The following is a 17134-nucleotide window of genomic DNA, read 5'->3' on the forward strand; positions in this document are numbered from 1 at the left end:
ACCTGACAGAAGTTCGCTCAAGTAAGCCCACAGCTAATTGGCCCTCCTGTGGCTCCCCACCATTTACCTAGCCTGTCTTCTTTTGTGGCCAGTGAGTTTGGATGAGCCCTAAAGAAACCATGCTGTCGCAAAGCACAACTCTGTTTCTTAGTATATGGGCATGCACAGTAGGCCCAAAAACTACTCTTCAATTTACAGCAGAGAGTTGGTGATACCACCTTGTTAAAGGGACAAGGCAACACTGGCATTCCCAACTCTCATTCCTGCAGGGTACAGTGTTAGTCTAAGTTACAAAATTCCCTTTGCCACATAGCATGAGAAAATTCTATTTTCACGAATGATATCATAAGCCACTGAATGGGCCAGCCTTAATATTCTCATGACTGAGACTTCAACCTTAGAGATTTCTAAATGATAATAAGAACTAGCTTTTCTTTATGATAATCTCAGGGAAAGTTTCTAGTTCTATGGATCATGCAGAATCAAAATGTTGGTACAAGTCATTACCACTTACTAAGATGGGCACAAATAGAACCAATGTTTCTTGACACTAAATGGGCATATTAAGATAAAACCTTTACTAGATTCTGCCACAAACATGGAATCAGTTTCAAATTTCCCAGCAAAAGTTGTTATATATGAAAAGATTGTCTCAGGTTTCTAATAACATATTAATTCACCAGCTACCATATTTCCCCCTTGGTCTCTCCAGGAACTGCATTGGTCAGCAGTTTGCCATGATTGAGTGCAAAGTGGCCCTGGCCTTGATTCTGCTCTGCTTTGAATTGGCTCCATACCATGCCAGGCCTCCCATATTCACACGCCAAATTGTCTTCAAATCCAAGAATGGAATCCATGTGTTCCTAAAGAAAATTTGCTAATTTTAAATCTTCTTGCATAATGAGTAATGAAACAGTTTTGCTGCCAACAAAAGATTAAAAAAAGATAAATATAACACAAAAATATATATATGGTTTGGGTATAAATTGTATAATTTAGGATCTCTTAATTGGTTTTAAATTATTAGCAGTAATTCTAATTTTTTGCTGGATCCTATAAATTGCCATAAAAATATAACAAAACACTCAAGCAATGTCAACTGCAAAAGGAAATTATTGGCTCATGTAACTAGTGGTAGGGTGGTTTCCAGGTATATTTTGATCAAGTCTCCAACTCAACATCTCTGCATTAATTTCATTGTTGCAAATCTGTTTGTCCTCAGTTATCTTCCCTCATAATAGCAAATAACTGTACCACTCAGAGTGCCTCATTATGTCCTCTAGGGAATGAATAAATTGAGAAAGTGCTATCAGAATCCTAGATACTTAAGAGGAATTCTGAATACAGATAAGCTTTGCACATGAAAATCCCATTTGGGATATTTAGAGGGTACTATATATACCCTAGAGAACTCTTGCTGAACATGGAGTAAGGTAGATGTGGGGTGTTTAGGCAATGATAGGGTCTACCTAGAACAACCTAGTCCCCAGGTCTGCATGTGCCATGGTAGAGATACAGCAATTCCAGCATATCTGCAGCGGGAGACACACAATTGTTAAGAAAGCCAGAGTACAAGAAGAGGAATTATAGGCCATAGGAAGGTCCAGATCGGAAACAACTGATGTTGGCATACATCCTAAGAGCCAGCAGGGATCACTTAAGCCAGTAGCAATGGGGACAGAATTTGATATCCAAAGTTCAAGGAGGGAGGACACTCCCCTTGAATCTAGCAAGGAACACAGAGGATGGTATGTTGATCTGTGGCACCTTGTTTTACATCCCTCTGTGCCATGACATAGTTCACGCCAGAACCCACAGAAGAAGGAAGATACAGAAAAACAGGATGGAGCCACAAAGGCACTGTATTTATCGACCAGGAGACCAAGTTGCCTGAAAGAATAGGGAGCAACAGCATTGCTCTGAGCAGAGGTAGAAGCCAGGCATCATGACTACACCTCTAAGAGGGAGATTTGGGCTGGGAAATTGGGTGCTGAGAGTGAGTTCCATTTGCACACATTGAACAGGCAGTGCCTGGCAGAACTAAGAAAGCAGATTTCCAAGAGACCGTGGAAACCTAAGACAGACCTGGGCTAGAGGAGGTATTGCCAAATCTCTTAATAATGCCACGCTCTACACTGCTCTGAATATTTTGAATCAATATCTTTGTGACTTTGAATATTTGATAAGATAAATTTTGGTCACAATTCTGAATCTTTGGTCACAATTCCTACTGACCCTGGACACCAGCATCATCAAGTGTGACTTCAGTAACCAAAACAGTGCCCAGGTGAACAGGTCAGTGACTACCAGGGAGCAATCTCATCCCATTCTAGCATTTGCATGCTCCTCCACCTCTTCTTTCCCCAAAGCCCCAAATCCTACCAGAAAGCATTGTTAAACAAGACTGAACTCATGTACTGTGGTCAGCACAATTTTCTGCATCACAGTGATGCAGATTCTGTCATCAGAACTTATGGTTTTTTTTTTTAAAGATTTATTTATGCACACAAGAACTGGGGTACAGGCCAGAGGTGTGGGGCAGGGGTGGGGGGTGAGAGGATTCACCAAAGACAGAGTGGGGAATAGAACAGGCGGACTGACTGAAATACACTGCTGAGAGGAGCAGTGAGCGAGTCAGAAGACGTCTGCTGTGCCATGTGGGTTGCTCCCTGGTCAGGGATCGAACTCATGCTGCAGTGACTGCAGATAGCTTCATAGGTTGCGTCTTAACCCCTTGTGCCACCAGGGAGACCTAGAACTTACGTTTTAATAAATATTGCCTAGTTGTCCATGAGCACACAGGGCTACCTTGAGCTTTGCATTGCCTTCAACTTCCATAAAACAGCCAATGGGCTAAGATGCAACCCCTCGTGCTAGATGCTTCCTCTGTGGTGGCTGAGCAAAATGTGGCATGCCCGTAGTCCTCAAGAAAGAAACTATGACTACACTGAGGCACGGCAGGAACAGAAACCCAAACGCCTAGCTTCCTACCAGAGTCTTGCCACTAGAGCCACCCCCACATCTCTTCAGAGACTGTATCAGTGGCCACTGGACTCACACCCTCACCTTGAGCAGAATCCTCTCAGCGCAGGAAAAGGGGGCTTGCTTCCCTGGCCTGTGTAAGCTCTGCCATCTGCTGGAGAGAAAAGAGAACACAAACAGGCATGTGGCAAAAAAGCAATGCATTTTGTTTTGCTTGTTTGTTTTTCACTCTGTACTTAACCCCAAATTCTATCTGATAGTTTTTGCTGCAATAAAGCACTCTATTTTGTGAGTGAGCTTTTAGAAAGTGTTTGGCCTTAAAGCAAACTGGAATTCTTCCCCCATCCCATGACAGTTAACACTGTGACACAGCTGAAGCTGATAAACATTAATGTCTTCAACCTATCGGGAAACCAAGAGTCAGGATGTACCTTACAAGAGCCTCAGAAATGCTCATACTCTTTGATGGAGTCATTGCAGTCCTGGGAACTTGTCCTAAGGGTCAGAGCTTTGGGGAGGTCGTGAAAAGTAGGGTCACCCAAAGGTGATGTCAGAGCACAGAGAGCCAAGGGGAGTAGCCAAGACCAGGCCTTCAGTCACAATCTAGACCAAGCTGGGACCCCAGCAACTGGGGTGGATCTGTGTGGGTGATCTCTCACTAGTGGCTGTGTGGAAGATGGTTTGGGGTACAGTAAGAGTGAAAACAAGGGCCTCCCTGGTGGCGCAGGGGTTATGTCTCTGCACTATCAAGCTATCACCAGCCACTCCCAACCAGGGAGCTACCCACATGGTACAGCAGACCTCTCCTGGCTCGGCTGCTGCTCCCCTTGTTACAGGGCAGGGAGTAGGGTCCCCCACGCCCCACAAACCTGCCTGCTCTAAATAGGTTCAGCCATCCGTCGCATCAACACAAAACATATGATATGAGACTTTTATGAAAAGAAACTTTAATACAATTAGTAAACAATACAGGAAAGGCAAAGACTATAGTTTCTAAATCAAGCACCCAAAGTTACCCATCCCCTCATGGGTAAAAGTCCACCAAAGCAGGATTGGCCCAGAGCAAGGCCCCAAAGCCTGCCACAAGTCTAAAGCCCCTTTCAGTGGGGACCCACAGAAAAGGATCAGAAACAACCAGACAAGCTGGAAAGAAAAGAGCAAAATCAAAATCAAGACAAAAACCACCATTGTCACCTCCCCACGGGTATGTCACACTGTCCACGACCAAAAGACAAGCACAGTTTCTTCACGTGTCTCTCTGCTGCTCCACGTGCCTCCTCCAGGTCTCCTTCTGGCTCTCCATCCCGCTTCCTTCCTTCCTCCCTCCCTGCTGCAGCTTTTTTTCTCCCTGCTCATCTCCACCCCCCTTGGGTGGGGCAGGAAACCTGGAACCTCCCCCTTTCCTGGGGACCACCCTGTTACACCCTCAGCAGTTTATTTCAGTGGATCCGCCTATTCTGCTCCCCACTCTGTCTCTGGCGAATCTTCTCCCCCCACACACACCTCTAGCTTATACCCTAGTTCTTCTAAGCATAAAAAAATAAAAATAAATCTCAAAAAACAAAAGAGTGAGAACAAGGGGAGTGGAAGGGCTGCCGCAAACCCCTGGGCGAGCTGGAGACCTGGAACACGGATTTGGGATCAGGGAGGGAGCTCTGGCCTGGGTGGATGGTAGGTGGCGCTGCTAACAGGAACAGGGCACTCGGATTGGTGAAAGAGCAGGAATTTCACGCTGGACTGAGGTTCCTATGGAGTTGTTCAGCAGTCATGGGAGGGAATGGAGCAGAAGGTGCTAGTCTGGAAGTTGCTGTCCTGGGAAGTGAGGAAGTGAATGGCATGATGAGGCCCTGCATCAGCATTCAGTGAAGATTTCCTGGGAACCTCCTGTGTTCCAGACCTATGCTGGACGCTTGGATAAACAAGAAAGATGGGTCTCTGCCTCCAGAAGTTCAGAGTTCACGGTCTTGCTCGAGAACAATGCCATGAACATTGCGAGCTGTGAGCCTGTGGGCCTGTGGAACCCCTGAGCTGAAAGCCGGTGGGCAGGAGCAGCAACCCTGAGACGATGGCTGTTAGCCTCTTATGTTGAAGCAGAAGGAGCAGGTAAACCATCAGTGCCCTTGGTGAGAGAGGTCTCGGAAGAGTGTTGGAGGTAAAATGGAGGTTATAGGCATTGAAGAACAAGCGGAAGTGATAAAAAGCAGAAATGGCAAATGTTAACCACGCCTCTTAGAGACCTGATGAGACATCGCCACATTCCCAGATGCACCTGTCCACATGGATTGGAAGTGCTGCAATGGCAAAAAAAAAAAAAAGGAAATATCTATTTTGTTTAGCTCCTCATTTTATACACACACACACACGCACCAGAGAACCTTATACAAGGTAGAATTAACAGTGGATTCTAAAGTTGAAAGCCAGGTTCCAGTGCCACTAATAAGCTGTGTGACCTTGAGCAACTCACCTCCCTCTCTGAACTCTATATTCTCTGGAACATGGGCCCGATTATACCCTGATAGCATCAGAATCAGGCTGCAATCCTGCATACCGTACAATAGCCCTCAGCCTCCATGTGAAAACCACCACCACCACTGTGTTTGGGTTTCACGTAAACCCCTTCCCAGTCTCTTGCTCCAGTTAGTCAGTTCTTAGATTTGTTCCTCAGCTTCTCCCCAACCCCCTCTCTCCCATTCCTCTCTCTTCACGCTGCACCCTCCCTTCCCTTCCCCTACTTTGTCAGCACCTGTCCTCAGGAGCCCCCACCCATATAGCTCACAGCTAGAACCTGTCAAGAGCCCAGTTATTCATTTGCAAAGTCCATCAACACTGTAGGCCTTGAAATGCAGAACAAGCCAGTGCAGCCAGCCCCATAGTGTTGGAGCCTCCAGGAGAATGGCATGTCCTGTACCCCCAACCATGAAGGGCCCATAGCCTGCCTCCCACTGAAGCTTGACCCATGACCTTGGGCAGATGCCATCTGCCCTTAGGCTTCAGATTCCACAGTGAAATATTAATAAATTGGGCTAAATGATTCTAAGGAATTTTCTAGCTCTGATGTGCCATGATCTTTCATCCAATTAAGTTAATCCTATAATATCAATTATAGACATAAAAAGCTAACATTTATTGTGGCTTGCTGCATGCTAGGCTCTATTCTATGCACTTTATGTGCAAGGCTTCTTTTAATCTTCACACCACTTATTTGACTGCTTTTACTGCTTTGTGAGTTGAGGTGTTTTATCCACAGCCACTCAGGTATAATGTCAGAGCACTGCGGTATCCAAGCTGCCTGACCCAGATCTGGGCCCTTGACCTCTCAGTGGCATCGAATTCTAAGGAAAATTCTCTGGCCCAACTGAGCTTCAGACCTGCACAGTGCCCCCAACTGCCCTGCAGTTCATTCCCTGTAGATGTCCCCCAGGCTCGTAATTCTGATGGAGGACAGAACAGAAAAACTGGAAAGGAGGCCTCACAAGACTAAAACCTGACTCACACAAGGAGATGGGGGTCGAGGGGAATAACATGACCATTAACCCAGCTGTAGAGGTCATGACCCTTAGGCACCAGTGCCTTATCACAAGGCATGAGACCCAAGCAGGATCAGACTGCTATAGGGAATGGAGCACAGGCCTGAGGGTAAAGATATGGAGATTGGGCCCACCGTGGAATCTCTGGTCCCTTTCTAGTTTTGCCTGTTACCCAACATTGGCAACAAGCAGGCCACTCCACGGAGGAGTGACCCCTCCCAAAGAGAAAAGGACTATATCAATGTAGCCTCTGCACAGGCTTGGGGCAGCACGTCCACTGCCCACCTGTGACTATGCAGATGCTTCTTTTCACAGACTCCTGCCTGCCCACCAGCCTCCTCCTGGTCCCCTGGACAAACTCCAGTCCCATCCTGAGCAAGGTGGATGGTGGTGGAGCCAGGAACACAGCATTGGATCATGTGGCCTGTGCCTCCACTAAGCAGGTCCTGCAACCTAGGCGCCCTTTTGTGACTCTCACAAAGGTACCATATAGGCTAGCGAAGGGCACTGAGAATACCAGGGAATGGAGACCTGTACATGCCAGGGCTTCTCTTTACTGACCTTCCTCAGGGGAGGCCGCTCTCCTCAAGGCCGCCCACCTGCAACCATGCAGGCCTCTCTTAGCAAACCTGTCCCTTGCCCTTTCCCTAGTAAACCTGTTCTTTAAATATGACGAACGTCTCTGTCTCATGGAGAAACGCGGCTGGGGAACTCACCGTGCGCCGCTGAACCAGGAGCTCTGGTGAAACATTCCCCAGAGTGAACTCAAGAACCCGCAACTCCACAAAGCCCCATCAATTCCACATGCCCAAAATGCATCCTCACCCAACACACACCGCTCTCCATCCCCTGGTATTCTCAGTGCCTTTCACTAGCCTATATGGTACCTTTGTGAGAGTCACAAAAGGGCGCCTAGGTTGCAGGACCTGCTTAGTGGAGGCACAGGCCACATGACCCAATGCGGTATTCCTGGCTCCACCACCTTCCACCTTGCTCAGGATGGGGCTGGAGTTTGTCCAGGGGACCAGGTTCTCGGGAAACATGGTCCCAGATGTTTTGTCATCCCTTGTCCTCTGGAGTAATGTCCCAGGGCAGAAGCCCCTGGGTACTCAGACCATTTCTGGGAGAAAGGGAGGTCTGTGATTAGGAGCAGGATGACTGAGCCCCCAGGAGCCTGGCCCCTGCCAGTAGTGCACAGAAGCTGAGGTGTGCACAGAGTTGGCCTCCAGGGCCACTGAGGACCCTGAACCCATGGGAATAATAAAGACAGTGCTGGCACAATGTGGGGGTCCCTAGGGCCTGTGTCATGGGATAGAATGTCCCACCACTTAAGGGTGAAAATCCCAGCCTGAAGTTCACGTTCAAAGACGGCTGACTCAGAAAAAGAAAAAAAAAGAAAAATACCGGATGGTCTCACTCTTAACAGGAATCTAGAAAACCTAAATAAGGGACCAGGGAAAAGACTAATTATAATAAAGTAAAAATCAAAATCAATAAACAACTATGAACCAGAGACACACTTTGGGGGGGTGGGCGGGGAAAGGAGGGATTGGGGTCAAAATCAGGGGGTTGCAATTGTATGGGGAATATAAAAATAAAATTATAAATTAAAAAATAAAAAAGACTGCTGACTCTGCCCTTCCTGCAGAGTGTGCAACCACCAGATGGCAGCCAGGGCCACAGGCAGACAGAGAGACAGCCCCCACCCCTCCCCAACCTGAGGATGGAGCAGGGCTATTCAGGAGGGCTCATCACTGACCCCAGGACCTTCAACCAGAAACAGAGTGAGTACATGTGTTTGTGAGTTTGTGTGTGTGTCCACATGTATGTCTGTGCCTATGTGGCACTGAGGGGTATGGACAGACACACAGCTGGACAGACTTCAGTCCCCTCCTTCCTTCTCTTCACTACCCCAGGGCTTCCCCACCCTGACCCAGACCTGTCCTGAGTGCCAATGGCACACAGAAGGGAAGTGGCCCCTTCTTTCACTTGAGGAGCTCTGGGCCTGCCCCTGGACACAGGCAAGGTGCGGGGTGCGGCAGAGCTGGCTGGTTAACCCGGAGGAAAGATGTCCCTGACCCGGGGGTGCAGGAGGGGCTTCCCCGAGGACTACCATCTAAGCTAAGCCTGGAGAGCCTGCTGGCCAGTCTCGGGCACCATAACAAAGCACACACCTCTCTCCTCCCAGGAGCCCCACAGGGAAGACATGGCAGAACCAATTTCCCTGGCAAGGAACAGAGCACCTGAAAGGCTAGGTTGTGCCCCCAACAGTGAGGAGCGGAGCTGGAATTTGAACGCACCATGCTCAAGATCTTAGCCACTGTGTGTACTGCCAGGGACTGAAATCTGGAAGCAGAGCTGAGCTAGGGGCGTGGGCCCTGGATCAGATCTAGAGGGGAGGTAGGTGCCTCCCACCCTGCACCCAGAGCAAGTCCTGCTGGTTCCAGTAACTCACATGCCAGCCTGGTCCAAGGGGGTGCAGCTCACCCCCAGCCCTGCCCACACTGAGAGACTCCCACCCCCACCTTCCCCTGGACCTGGGGAGGACACTGCCCAGAGGAAGCAATCTTGAAAATCATCTCAACCACCTGACATCCAGACCTGTAACAGGTGACACTCGGGAGAGAACCCCACAGCCTTCCGCTGAAGTCAACTCCAGACTGGAAGTTCCTCTTCAAGTCTAGCTGAAGTAACCAGAGCTGGGCCCTGCTTTCAAGACAGACTTCCTGGGTGGAGCTTTCAGTGCCTGGCTTTGGGTGTAACCTGTGATATAACCCTATAAATCCATGTGTTGGGGGGTGCAAACCCTGTTCCAGGAAGCAGAGGAGCAAGAGAGTTCTGTGGCAGTAAGAGAAACTCTGGGCCCTCAGCCAGGGCCTGCAACTGGAGCAGAGGGATGAGCCGGAGTTGGGGGGACACAGAGAAGTGAGTCCTATGAGGACAGGGGGCTTTCCTGCCAAAAGCAGTATCAGGGCAGCACAGACTGATGGGGAGAGCAGGAGGAGCAACAGCTGGAGGTAGGTGGAGAGCGGACGCTAGGGAGATGGGACGGTGGGTATGGAGCTCAGGTGGAGGGAGAAGGCGGAGCCGAGACAGAAACAAGAAGAGTAAAACAGAAGCCAAGAGATGTACTCAGGAAGAGACAGAAATTGTGAGACAGAGATCCACAAAGTCTGGGAAAGCCAACGAGGAGCCCAAGTTGGGTGGAAGAGGCCCGACATGGGAAGAAAAGGGTGGGATGGGAACTGGGCTGCGTGAAGGCACACAGGCCATTTGGGGGTTCCTGCCGGCCCAGCCCACCGAGCTGTGGGCGGGGTCCCTCCCCCTCGCCTGTGGCTGGAGAAGCTCAAAATCCCCCTCACCCCCCTCCCCACTCCAGCAGGGAACTCGCCCCCTCAACCCCGCCCCAGCCCAGAGGCTCCCCTCCCCAGGGCCCCCAGCGCAGCCCCCTGGGGACTGGCTGTGTAGCTCCGATAGACAGTGGGGGGGCCCAGCTGGTGCGTTATCAGCCTCCTCCAGGAGCAAGCCTGAGCCACTCAGCGGCTGCCAGTCTGAGATTAGGCCTCTGGAGGGTCATTAAGCACCGCCCTGGCCCAGGCCCAGCCTCCTTTCCCTCCCTCATCTGGCCAGGCTGGCAGGTGGGAAGTAGTGATAAGGATGGGGGCTCCCGCAGTTCTGGGGCACAGAGCTCCATGCCCCCTGGCCCCTGTCAGGGCAGAAACATGGAGGGGGGGGTACGAAGGTCACGGCTAGCCTGGCACCTGCAAGGACTCCCCGTTCCCAGCATCCTGGCCCTGCCAGCATGAAGGAGGAGACTGAGAATGCCCCTTGACAGGGTGTTGGGGATCCTGCCCAGGCTGGAGGGCAGGATAGCAGCTGCCACAGGCCCCGGCTGTCACCTCACAGGTGAGAGTAGCAGGGCTTCTCGTGCTTAAGGAGACAGAGGCTGGTGACTCTGCCTTGGTCCCTGGCAGGTAAGCGGGAGGGAGAGGGTCGACACCAACACCCACCTCCCCTCAGGTACAACTGCAGGCCGTGGAGGTAGGAATGAATGTAGCTTCAAGCAAAGAGAATTAGATCCAGGCAGCCGAAAGGTCTGGCCCATGAGCTGGAAAGAAAGGAGTGTTGGTGTCTAACAGAGGGCCTCTAAGAACCTGACTCTCCTTCAGTAAGGGAGAAGCTCGGTTGGCTCTGCCCTGTGGCCTAATCAGAGAAGACTTCCTAAAAGAAAAAAGAAAAGTTGGCTTGGCTGTGAAAAAAGGGATATGCAGAGTTTAAGCTGGCAGAGGTGGATGAACAGACCCCCATCCATGTGAGCAAAAGCCTAGAGTGGGGATCACAAGAGTGACAACCACAACTCACTGAGCCCAAGCCCAGAGAGGTGAAGCAACTTGTCCTCAGTCACACAGCAGGGCAGCCCCCTGCTCAGGGCTAGTCCCTCTGCTGCAGGCTGCACGTTAACCCCAGTAAGGTGAGAAGGCAGAACTCGGGTTTCAGATGGGTCCCCCCCCACCAGGGGTATTTGGGTATTTGGAACAGCAAAGGAATGGTCGTGATGGTGAATGGGGGCCTCGGCGAGGTTAGGAAAAGAGTGTGTGCCTGGAAGAAGAGTCTCCAAGGCTGAGAGGGCTTCCTGGGTGATCCTCCCAAGCCACCATGACATTGCCTTTGGAAGGGGATTGTCACTATTCAGAAAGCAAGTTGGGGCCTCAATGGAAGACCAAGGGCTGCTTCTGAGACCTAGGAGCCCCCAGAAGTATAAAACATTTTTATTTCACAAAAATGTTCACCATTGGAGGAGACATGAGGCAGGACAGGAAGCCCTGAGCTGACCATCCTCTTCAGAAGGCTCCTGTCAATTGAATTGGATGGGGGACCTCCGTCCCCAGGACATCCAAGGGCGACAGCCAAGTCCTATCCTAGACACAATCTGAGCTCTGATCTTGACAGGCACGATTCAAGGGAGGGGAGGGCAGTGTGGGGTCAGAGCATCCCCTTACTGTGGGTTCCTACACCGAGGACGACCTGGGCATGGACACGGGTGCCTGGGTCTAGGCTGGGGATGCCTCAGGCAAATGGAGGTCACATGGGGGTGCTCCGGACCTTGCCCTCCTCTTCTGTGAAGTTCGCATAGGCATTTTTGTGCTCGGTGGACCTGAAAGAGGGTGGAAGGAGGATGGAACCGCACCTTGACCTTCCCTCCCCCCACCCCCCCACCCCCCCCCGGCATACCCCTCCCCCCACCACCTGACAGTCCTGCGCTTGTGAGGGCAACAGTCCTGAGAGGCCCGGGAGAGGCCCCTGATTACGTCTGGTCTTGTCACCTCAGACTGGAGGCCTCTCAGTGCCACCTTCCCAAGCTCCTCTGAGCTCCCCTCTGAACTCCCCTCCCTGCTGAACCCTTTCTCCACACCTCATCCCATCCCGTCCAGTATCCCCTTCCCTTCCTGAGTTCCCTTTCTCCCTTGGGTCTCTTCTCCCCTCTGCACCCCTCCTCATGAGTCCCAGTGCACCCACTGAACTCCGCCCTCCTCCTCGGCCCTTTCCCTGGGTTCTCTCTCTGAAATGGAGCGTGCGTCTCATGAAGCCCTGCAGTCCTCACAAAGCCCCCATCATTCACCTGCCGCTCCCTCGCTGATGCTCCTCTCATCACTGAGCCTTTCCTAGGAGTCCCCATCCTTCCTAGCCCTCTCCTGTGGTGCTGGGGAGCCCCAGGCCCCAGGAGCACAGAGTAGTCTGCCCTGGACCAGCACCTCACCTGAAGTTGGCCGCCATGGAGGAGTACCTTCCCTCTGTCCCTGCCAGGATCCCATCGGCCTTGTCTCCAGCCGTCATGACCATGTTCAAAGGCTCCCTGGAAACGGGACACATCAGTAAGACTCCCTGGGCCCCTCCCCATTTCTTCCCCTTCATCACCCTCATTCAACCAGGCCCTGTTTTGGGCTCTGGTTTCACAACTCCCAGGGAAGAGTCTGCGCCTCTCTGTAGCCAAGTACCCCGACAGCAGCCTGGTTCTGGCCCCATTCCGTGGGCCTCACACCCACTCCCTGCTCCATATCGGGAGCCTCTGGTCCCAGCTGGAGATTTGCAAATGACTTAGGGCTTGTGCCAGTGTCTACCCAGCCTCCCTCTCTGTTACATTCTGTCCTTAGCTCAGCCCCCAGGGCAGCCCCAGCAGCCTCAGTACCTGCCCCAGGTTTCCACCAGACTTTGGGGGGAGGGGAGCAGAGCAACCAGTCAGCAACCCTTAAAAGCTGAGCTGGAGCCAGTGGGAAAACGGAGCATTTCCAACATTAGCTCCTGGCCTCCTCCTCACTGCTGCAGAGTGGCCACGGGCCTGGCTTCCCAGAACTGCTCTCCCAGGATCAGGGATCCTTACCACAGCTCGTCTGTCCTTGGGCATCCCACAGGCCCCTCAGATGTAAGATGCCCCAAATTAAACTCAGCAGGTGCCCCCAGCACTGCCTCCTGTGTTCTGTGGCTCCATGAGTGGTCGGTCAGACGCCTGTTCTCCCTTCTGCCTGCCCTCGGCCCCATCCACCAACTTCTGACTCCTAAAGCTCTTAGACATGTCTCCTCCCTCCATCCCCTAGGCCTCCCCAACAGTCCAAACCTTGAACTCAGCCTTCTCACCCGAGACCGGCCCCTACCCCACACAGGCTCCAGGGGCAGCCAGACTGCTTCTGCTAAGGCACCATATCCTCCCAAGCCCAGCTTACAAACATTTCAATGAATTCCTCTTGAATTAAAGATAAAATCCAAAGTTCAGGGCATTGGTGTACGAGGGCTGCTTGGCCCGGATGCTGCCGCCATCATCTGCCTATCACAGGCCTCCCCACCCCTCCCTTGAACCATGGACCAGGCCACCTGCATGAGAGTGGGGCAGATGAAGCCTGGCCTTGGGACTGTGCAGCCTCCTGATGCCCCTGGGGGCCCACCTAACTCAGAATCCCCGAGCCTTTCCTCCCTCACTGCTCTTCCCATGCCACTTTCTGCTGTGACTGCTCCCCCTCAACCCTCAGGCTTCAGCATAAATGTACAGATGGAAGCCTGAGAGCCCCCAGGCCAGGCTAGCCTCGGGCTGTGCGCTGCGGTCTTCAGCACCAGTATTTGGCACCGCTCGGTCCATGGTTAGGAGCACAAGAGTATGTCTATCCCATCGCCACTCTATCCCCCCAGCAGGTGCCACAGCAGCTGACCCTCAAAAAGGACAGAATATGCTATGTCAGAGGTTCCCACAGCCCCAAAGACCAGGCTGCTATCCCAACTATAAAGATGCGAATTTAAGACTCTAAGAGAAGACTTTCCTCCAAGGTCCCAGTGCATGAGCACCAGAGTGGCGGGCCTGAGCCTGGGCCTCAGTGCTCCTTCCACACAGTAAGAGGCTGGGCTAGGGCTGCGGCAGAGGTCCTGGGGCCTGCCCTGCCGCCCCTGGTCCCAGGGCCTGGGACACTCACGGCTTTTCCTGGCACCAGAAGCGGTTGACAGCAAAGGCGATTGCAACGAGGACCAGGAACACAGCCACGGCGATAAGGCCCTGCATCCAGGGCTGCAAATTCCCCAGGCCTAGAAAGAGATAGAGGGGCTGCAGCAGGCCCAGCCACAGTGGGGCTGAGAGTGCAGAGCAGGGAAGGGAGCAGCCCCAGTCTGGGGCCTGTATTAGAGGTGATCAGCCGGCTGCCCAGACCAGAAGAAACTTTCTGGGGTAGCAAGAGGTGGGAAGGAGGATCCATCTGACACTCCCTTGCTGAGCTTAAGAAAGGGATGACTTGGAGGAAGGAAGAGAGGAAAGCAAAGAAGAAATGAGGAGCCAAGGTTAGCACAGACCTCAGAGTGCTGTGTCTGAGATCCCGGCAGCCCAGGGCCTCCTTCCCCAGCATGGTCATGTGCTGGGGCCCAGGAACCAAAGGGCAGCCAACAGCCAGCCTGAGTCCTGGGAATGGAGCTGACAAACACCCCACATACACACACCTCCTCCCAGATCTCAGCAGCTAGGGCAGCACAAAGCTGGCAGAACCCCGCCTGGCATCTGGAAGATCCTGTTCTGTAAGAGATTTCTCTGGTGCTGGGCAGAGCACAGGGGTGTGGGACTGCACAACTGCTCAGCTATAGCTGCCAGGGGTGCCCAAGGGGGCTGGGACAGAAAGTCTTTGAAAAAGCAAGGAAGAGGAAGGAACTCTTGGTCTTGGGGGCCCAGGAAAGAGGCTTCAAAATCTGAGGCCCTTTTCACCCCTCCAGCTCGGTGGCCAGGAAACTAGGCTTCTCCATGCTCCTTCTCTGCCTCTGGCCCTCCACATGGCCTCTAGCTCTCAGGGCTTCCCAGAAGTCTGTTATTACTTACTGGCAGCCCCAAAGGTCTCCCCTAGCCCCCCAACACCACTGTGCTCCGTGGGCCTGAGGGAACTCAGCCCTGAAGAGGACAGACACACAGCAGTAGAGGCCTGAGAGGGAACGGAAGCCTCAAGAGCCTCTGGGTCCTGCCTCCAGGCAAAACCCCTGCATTCCTAATGCTGGAGGGGAGCCAGGCTGGGCATCAAAAACCTCACTCTGCCTCACTCCCACTCAAAAGCCCTTCCTGTGTCTGCCCTAAAGCTCTCCTGCTGCAGGGCAGGCACTGCCCTTCTCTAGGCTGTCTGAGTCTGGAACCTCTTAGGGAGGAAGGTGGGACCCCAGGAACTCACAGGCAGACTGAGTTTATCCCCCCGGGTATCAGAAGTATAACACAGTGTGATTGCCCCAAGTTCCACACATGCCGAAGAGCGGTATTTGGGACTTTATGGCTCCAAGAACAATGTTTTTTTTTTTTCCCCAGGAACAATGGTTCAGACTCATTGTTTCCTCAGAGCAGTAGCTGCTCAAGGACTGGGAGACAGGGCTTAAGCCCTGGAAGGACCCTCCCTGCTTCCTCCAGACACACTACACTCCCCCACTCCTCTGCGGCTCTGGGGTGAACCCCTAGCGCCAGGGGCAGAGCCTCAGGCAGGGAAGAGGTGAGCAGAGCCCTGGCCCTTCTTGCTCTGCTGCATGACCCATGCAAGTTGTTCAACCCTCTGATCTTCACTTCCCAAAGGGTTTCCAAGACCTGGGAGAAGGTTGAAGCAGGTATGCTTGAGCGCTCAGAGCACCTGCAGAGGTGGCTTGTCTGGAAGCACCTTTGCCGGCACCTCTGGACCTAAATCGCACCTGCAAAGTCTCCAGACTTAGGCTGCAGAGGCGGGTTGCGATGCGGGGCAGGCACCAGATCCTGAGGTGTGGTGCTTCGCTGGTGCAGAGCCTGCTACGCCCTGACCTGACAGCCGCTGTGGGAGGGGTGCAGGGCGGGTTTATGGTCTTCATTTTATGGATGAGAAAATTGAGTGTCAGTGAGGGACAGTGATTTGCTCAAGGTCACAGCAAGATAGAAAAAGTGCTGGCCAAAGAGTTCGGGCAGCTGGTGGGGGCTGCACTGGGGCACTGGCCCTCACCCAAACCTAGGGAGCTGACACCAAACCATGGACGAATCTCTGACAGCACTGCTGTTCCCCTGCGTCAAGCCCACGCCCACCCTCCGTAGAGTCCCTGACCCACATCTTCAGGCTCAGCCACCTCCAGGGCAAGTCCTGCTCTGAGAGCTTGAATGTCAACTCCTCTCCCAAGTCCAAGACCCAACCTCTTCCCTGCTGCCCACGCTTCTCACTTGAGGAAAGCAAGTCACAGACAGCAGCCTGGCCCTGAGGTCTCTGCCTTTAGAGGCTCCTCCTGTCTGCCCATTCCCTGCTTCTCCCGCCCCAAACTATGGTATCAGGGATAGTGAGAGAGGCCAGGATACCACCCCTGGGTCCGCCGGCCCCAGCCTGCCCAGCCCTCTCCTCACCACAGCCACCGGGGCTAGCCCTGCCTGTGCTACCTTGTTGACAGCTGGCAGGTGGCACTGTCACCAGCAGGCTCAGAGTGACCAGACGGAGGGCTGACATGGCTGCGGGGCGCTCCTGGGTCTTCCCTCTGGTGGCTGGGATCTGGCTCCTGAAGCTGCTGTGGGGTCTGTCAGGGTGCGCCTGAGAGCAGCCCAGCTCAGTCCAGCCCTGGAAGAGAGGAGGTAGCGAGGAAGAAGGCAAGGGAGGAAGGAGGGGGAAGGTGGAGAGAAACTGCCCTCCCTCCCATGGTAATGAGCTGCCAGGCCTGGCCTCCCCTGGCTGGTGGCCAGCCCACAGGTCATCTTTCAGAGGCAGGCTAAGGAAGTGGAAAGAGAACAGGGAGATGCAGTGAGGGCGTGAGGGCAGGCCTCACCTCCAAACCTCAGCCTCCCAGGGGTTTCTGTGTCAACTCCCCTTCCTGGCAGTTGGGGCTGGGAAAAGGAGTGACACATTATTGCTCCTGCCTTGACTGAGTCTGGTGGGAGGAGCCTCTTGGAAGGCAAATAATGGAGTTAAGAAATTTGCCGGTGTGGGGAAAACCCCAGATGCTCAGGAAGGTCAAATCTTCCTCCCCCTCACCCTGAGCCTGCCCTGTTTCCTTCTCTCCTCACCTGTCCCTACTCAGGCAAGCCAGACCCTGGGCCTCAGACCTGGGAAACAGCCCTGGCTTCTAGCCTTCTATTCCTTGGGTGGGGGCATCTCCAACCAAAGATGGGATGTCTCCAAGGGGTA

At 53.0% G+C, this 17134-nt stretch overlaps 2 protein-coding genes and 1 long non-coding RNA gene across 3 annotated transcripts in view; 1 reads left to right on the top strand and 2 right to left on the bottom strand.

Annotated features, from left to right (window-relative positions):
- Positions 1–881, top strand: part of LOC119237237 (cytochrome P450 4Z1) — a 26346-nt gene extending 25465 nt beyond the window's left edge. Inside the window, 1 exon segment of the mRNA XM_037501366.1 lies at positions 713–881. Coding sequence (XP_037357263.1) covers positions 713–881 — 169 coding nt within the window.
- On the bottom strand, positions 625–7331 carry LOC129145089 (uncharacterized). Its single transcript, XR_008550143.1, has 3 exons — positions 7226–7331; positions 3067–3133; positions 625–863 (listed from the first exon to the last, which is right to left on the bottom strand). It is a non-coding gene; the product is annotated as an uncharacterized LOC129145089 (long non-coding RNA).
- A 3530-nt stretch (positions 7332–10861) lies between these two features.
- On the bottom strand, positions 10862–16619 carry PDZK1IP1 (PDZK1 interacting protein 1). The gene is made up of 4 exons (XM_037500551.2): positions 16396–16619; positions 13967–14075; positions 12268–12363; positions 10862–11664 (listed from the first exon to the last, which is right to left on the bottom strand). Exons 1-4 carry the CDS (start codon positions 16460–16462, stop codon positions 11592–11594), a joined length of 345 nt encoding a protein of 114 aa, XP_037356448.1. The 5' UTR covers positions 16463–16619; the 3' UTR covers positions 10862–11591.
- Between the last annotated feature and the right edge of the window lie 515 nt (positions 16620–17134).

Source organism: Talpa occidentalis, unplaced genomic scaffold (assembly GCF_014898055.3).
Source record: "Talpa occidentalis isolate TD23 unplaced genomic scaffold, MPIMG_talOcc4v2.1 talOcc4.9, whole genome shotgun sequence".
Lineage (NCBI taxonomy): Eukaryota > Metazoa > Chordata > Mammalia > Eulipotyphla > Talpidae > Talpa > Talpa occidentalis.

What these genes read in the sequence shown, in the direction of transcription:
- PDZK1IP1 (XM_037500551.2), bottom strand. Translation starts at nt 16,462, where the DNA reads ATGTCAGCCCTCCGTCTGGTCACTCTGAGCCTGCTGGTGACAGTGCCA. An exon ending in ACCTGCCAGCTGTCAACAAG is followed by an intron (nt 14,076 to 16,395) that starts GTAGCACAGGCA and finishes ATCTCTTTCTAG; the next exon opens with GCCTGGGGAATTTGCAGCCC. An exon ending in TTCTGGTGCCAGGAAAAGCC is followed by an intron (nt 12,364 to 13,966) that starts GTGAGTGTCCCA and finishes TCCCGTTTCCAG; the next exon opens with GGAGCCTTTGAACATGGTCA.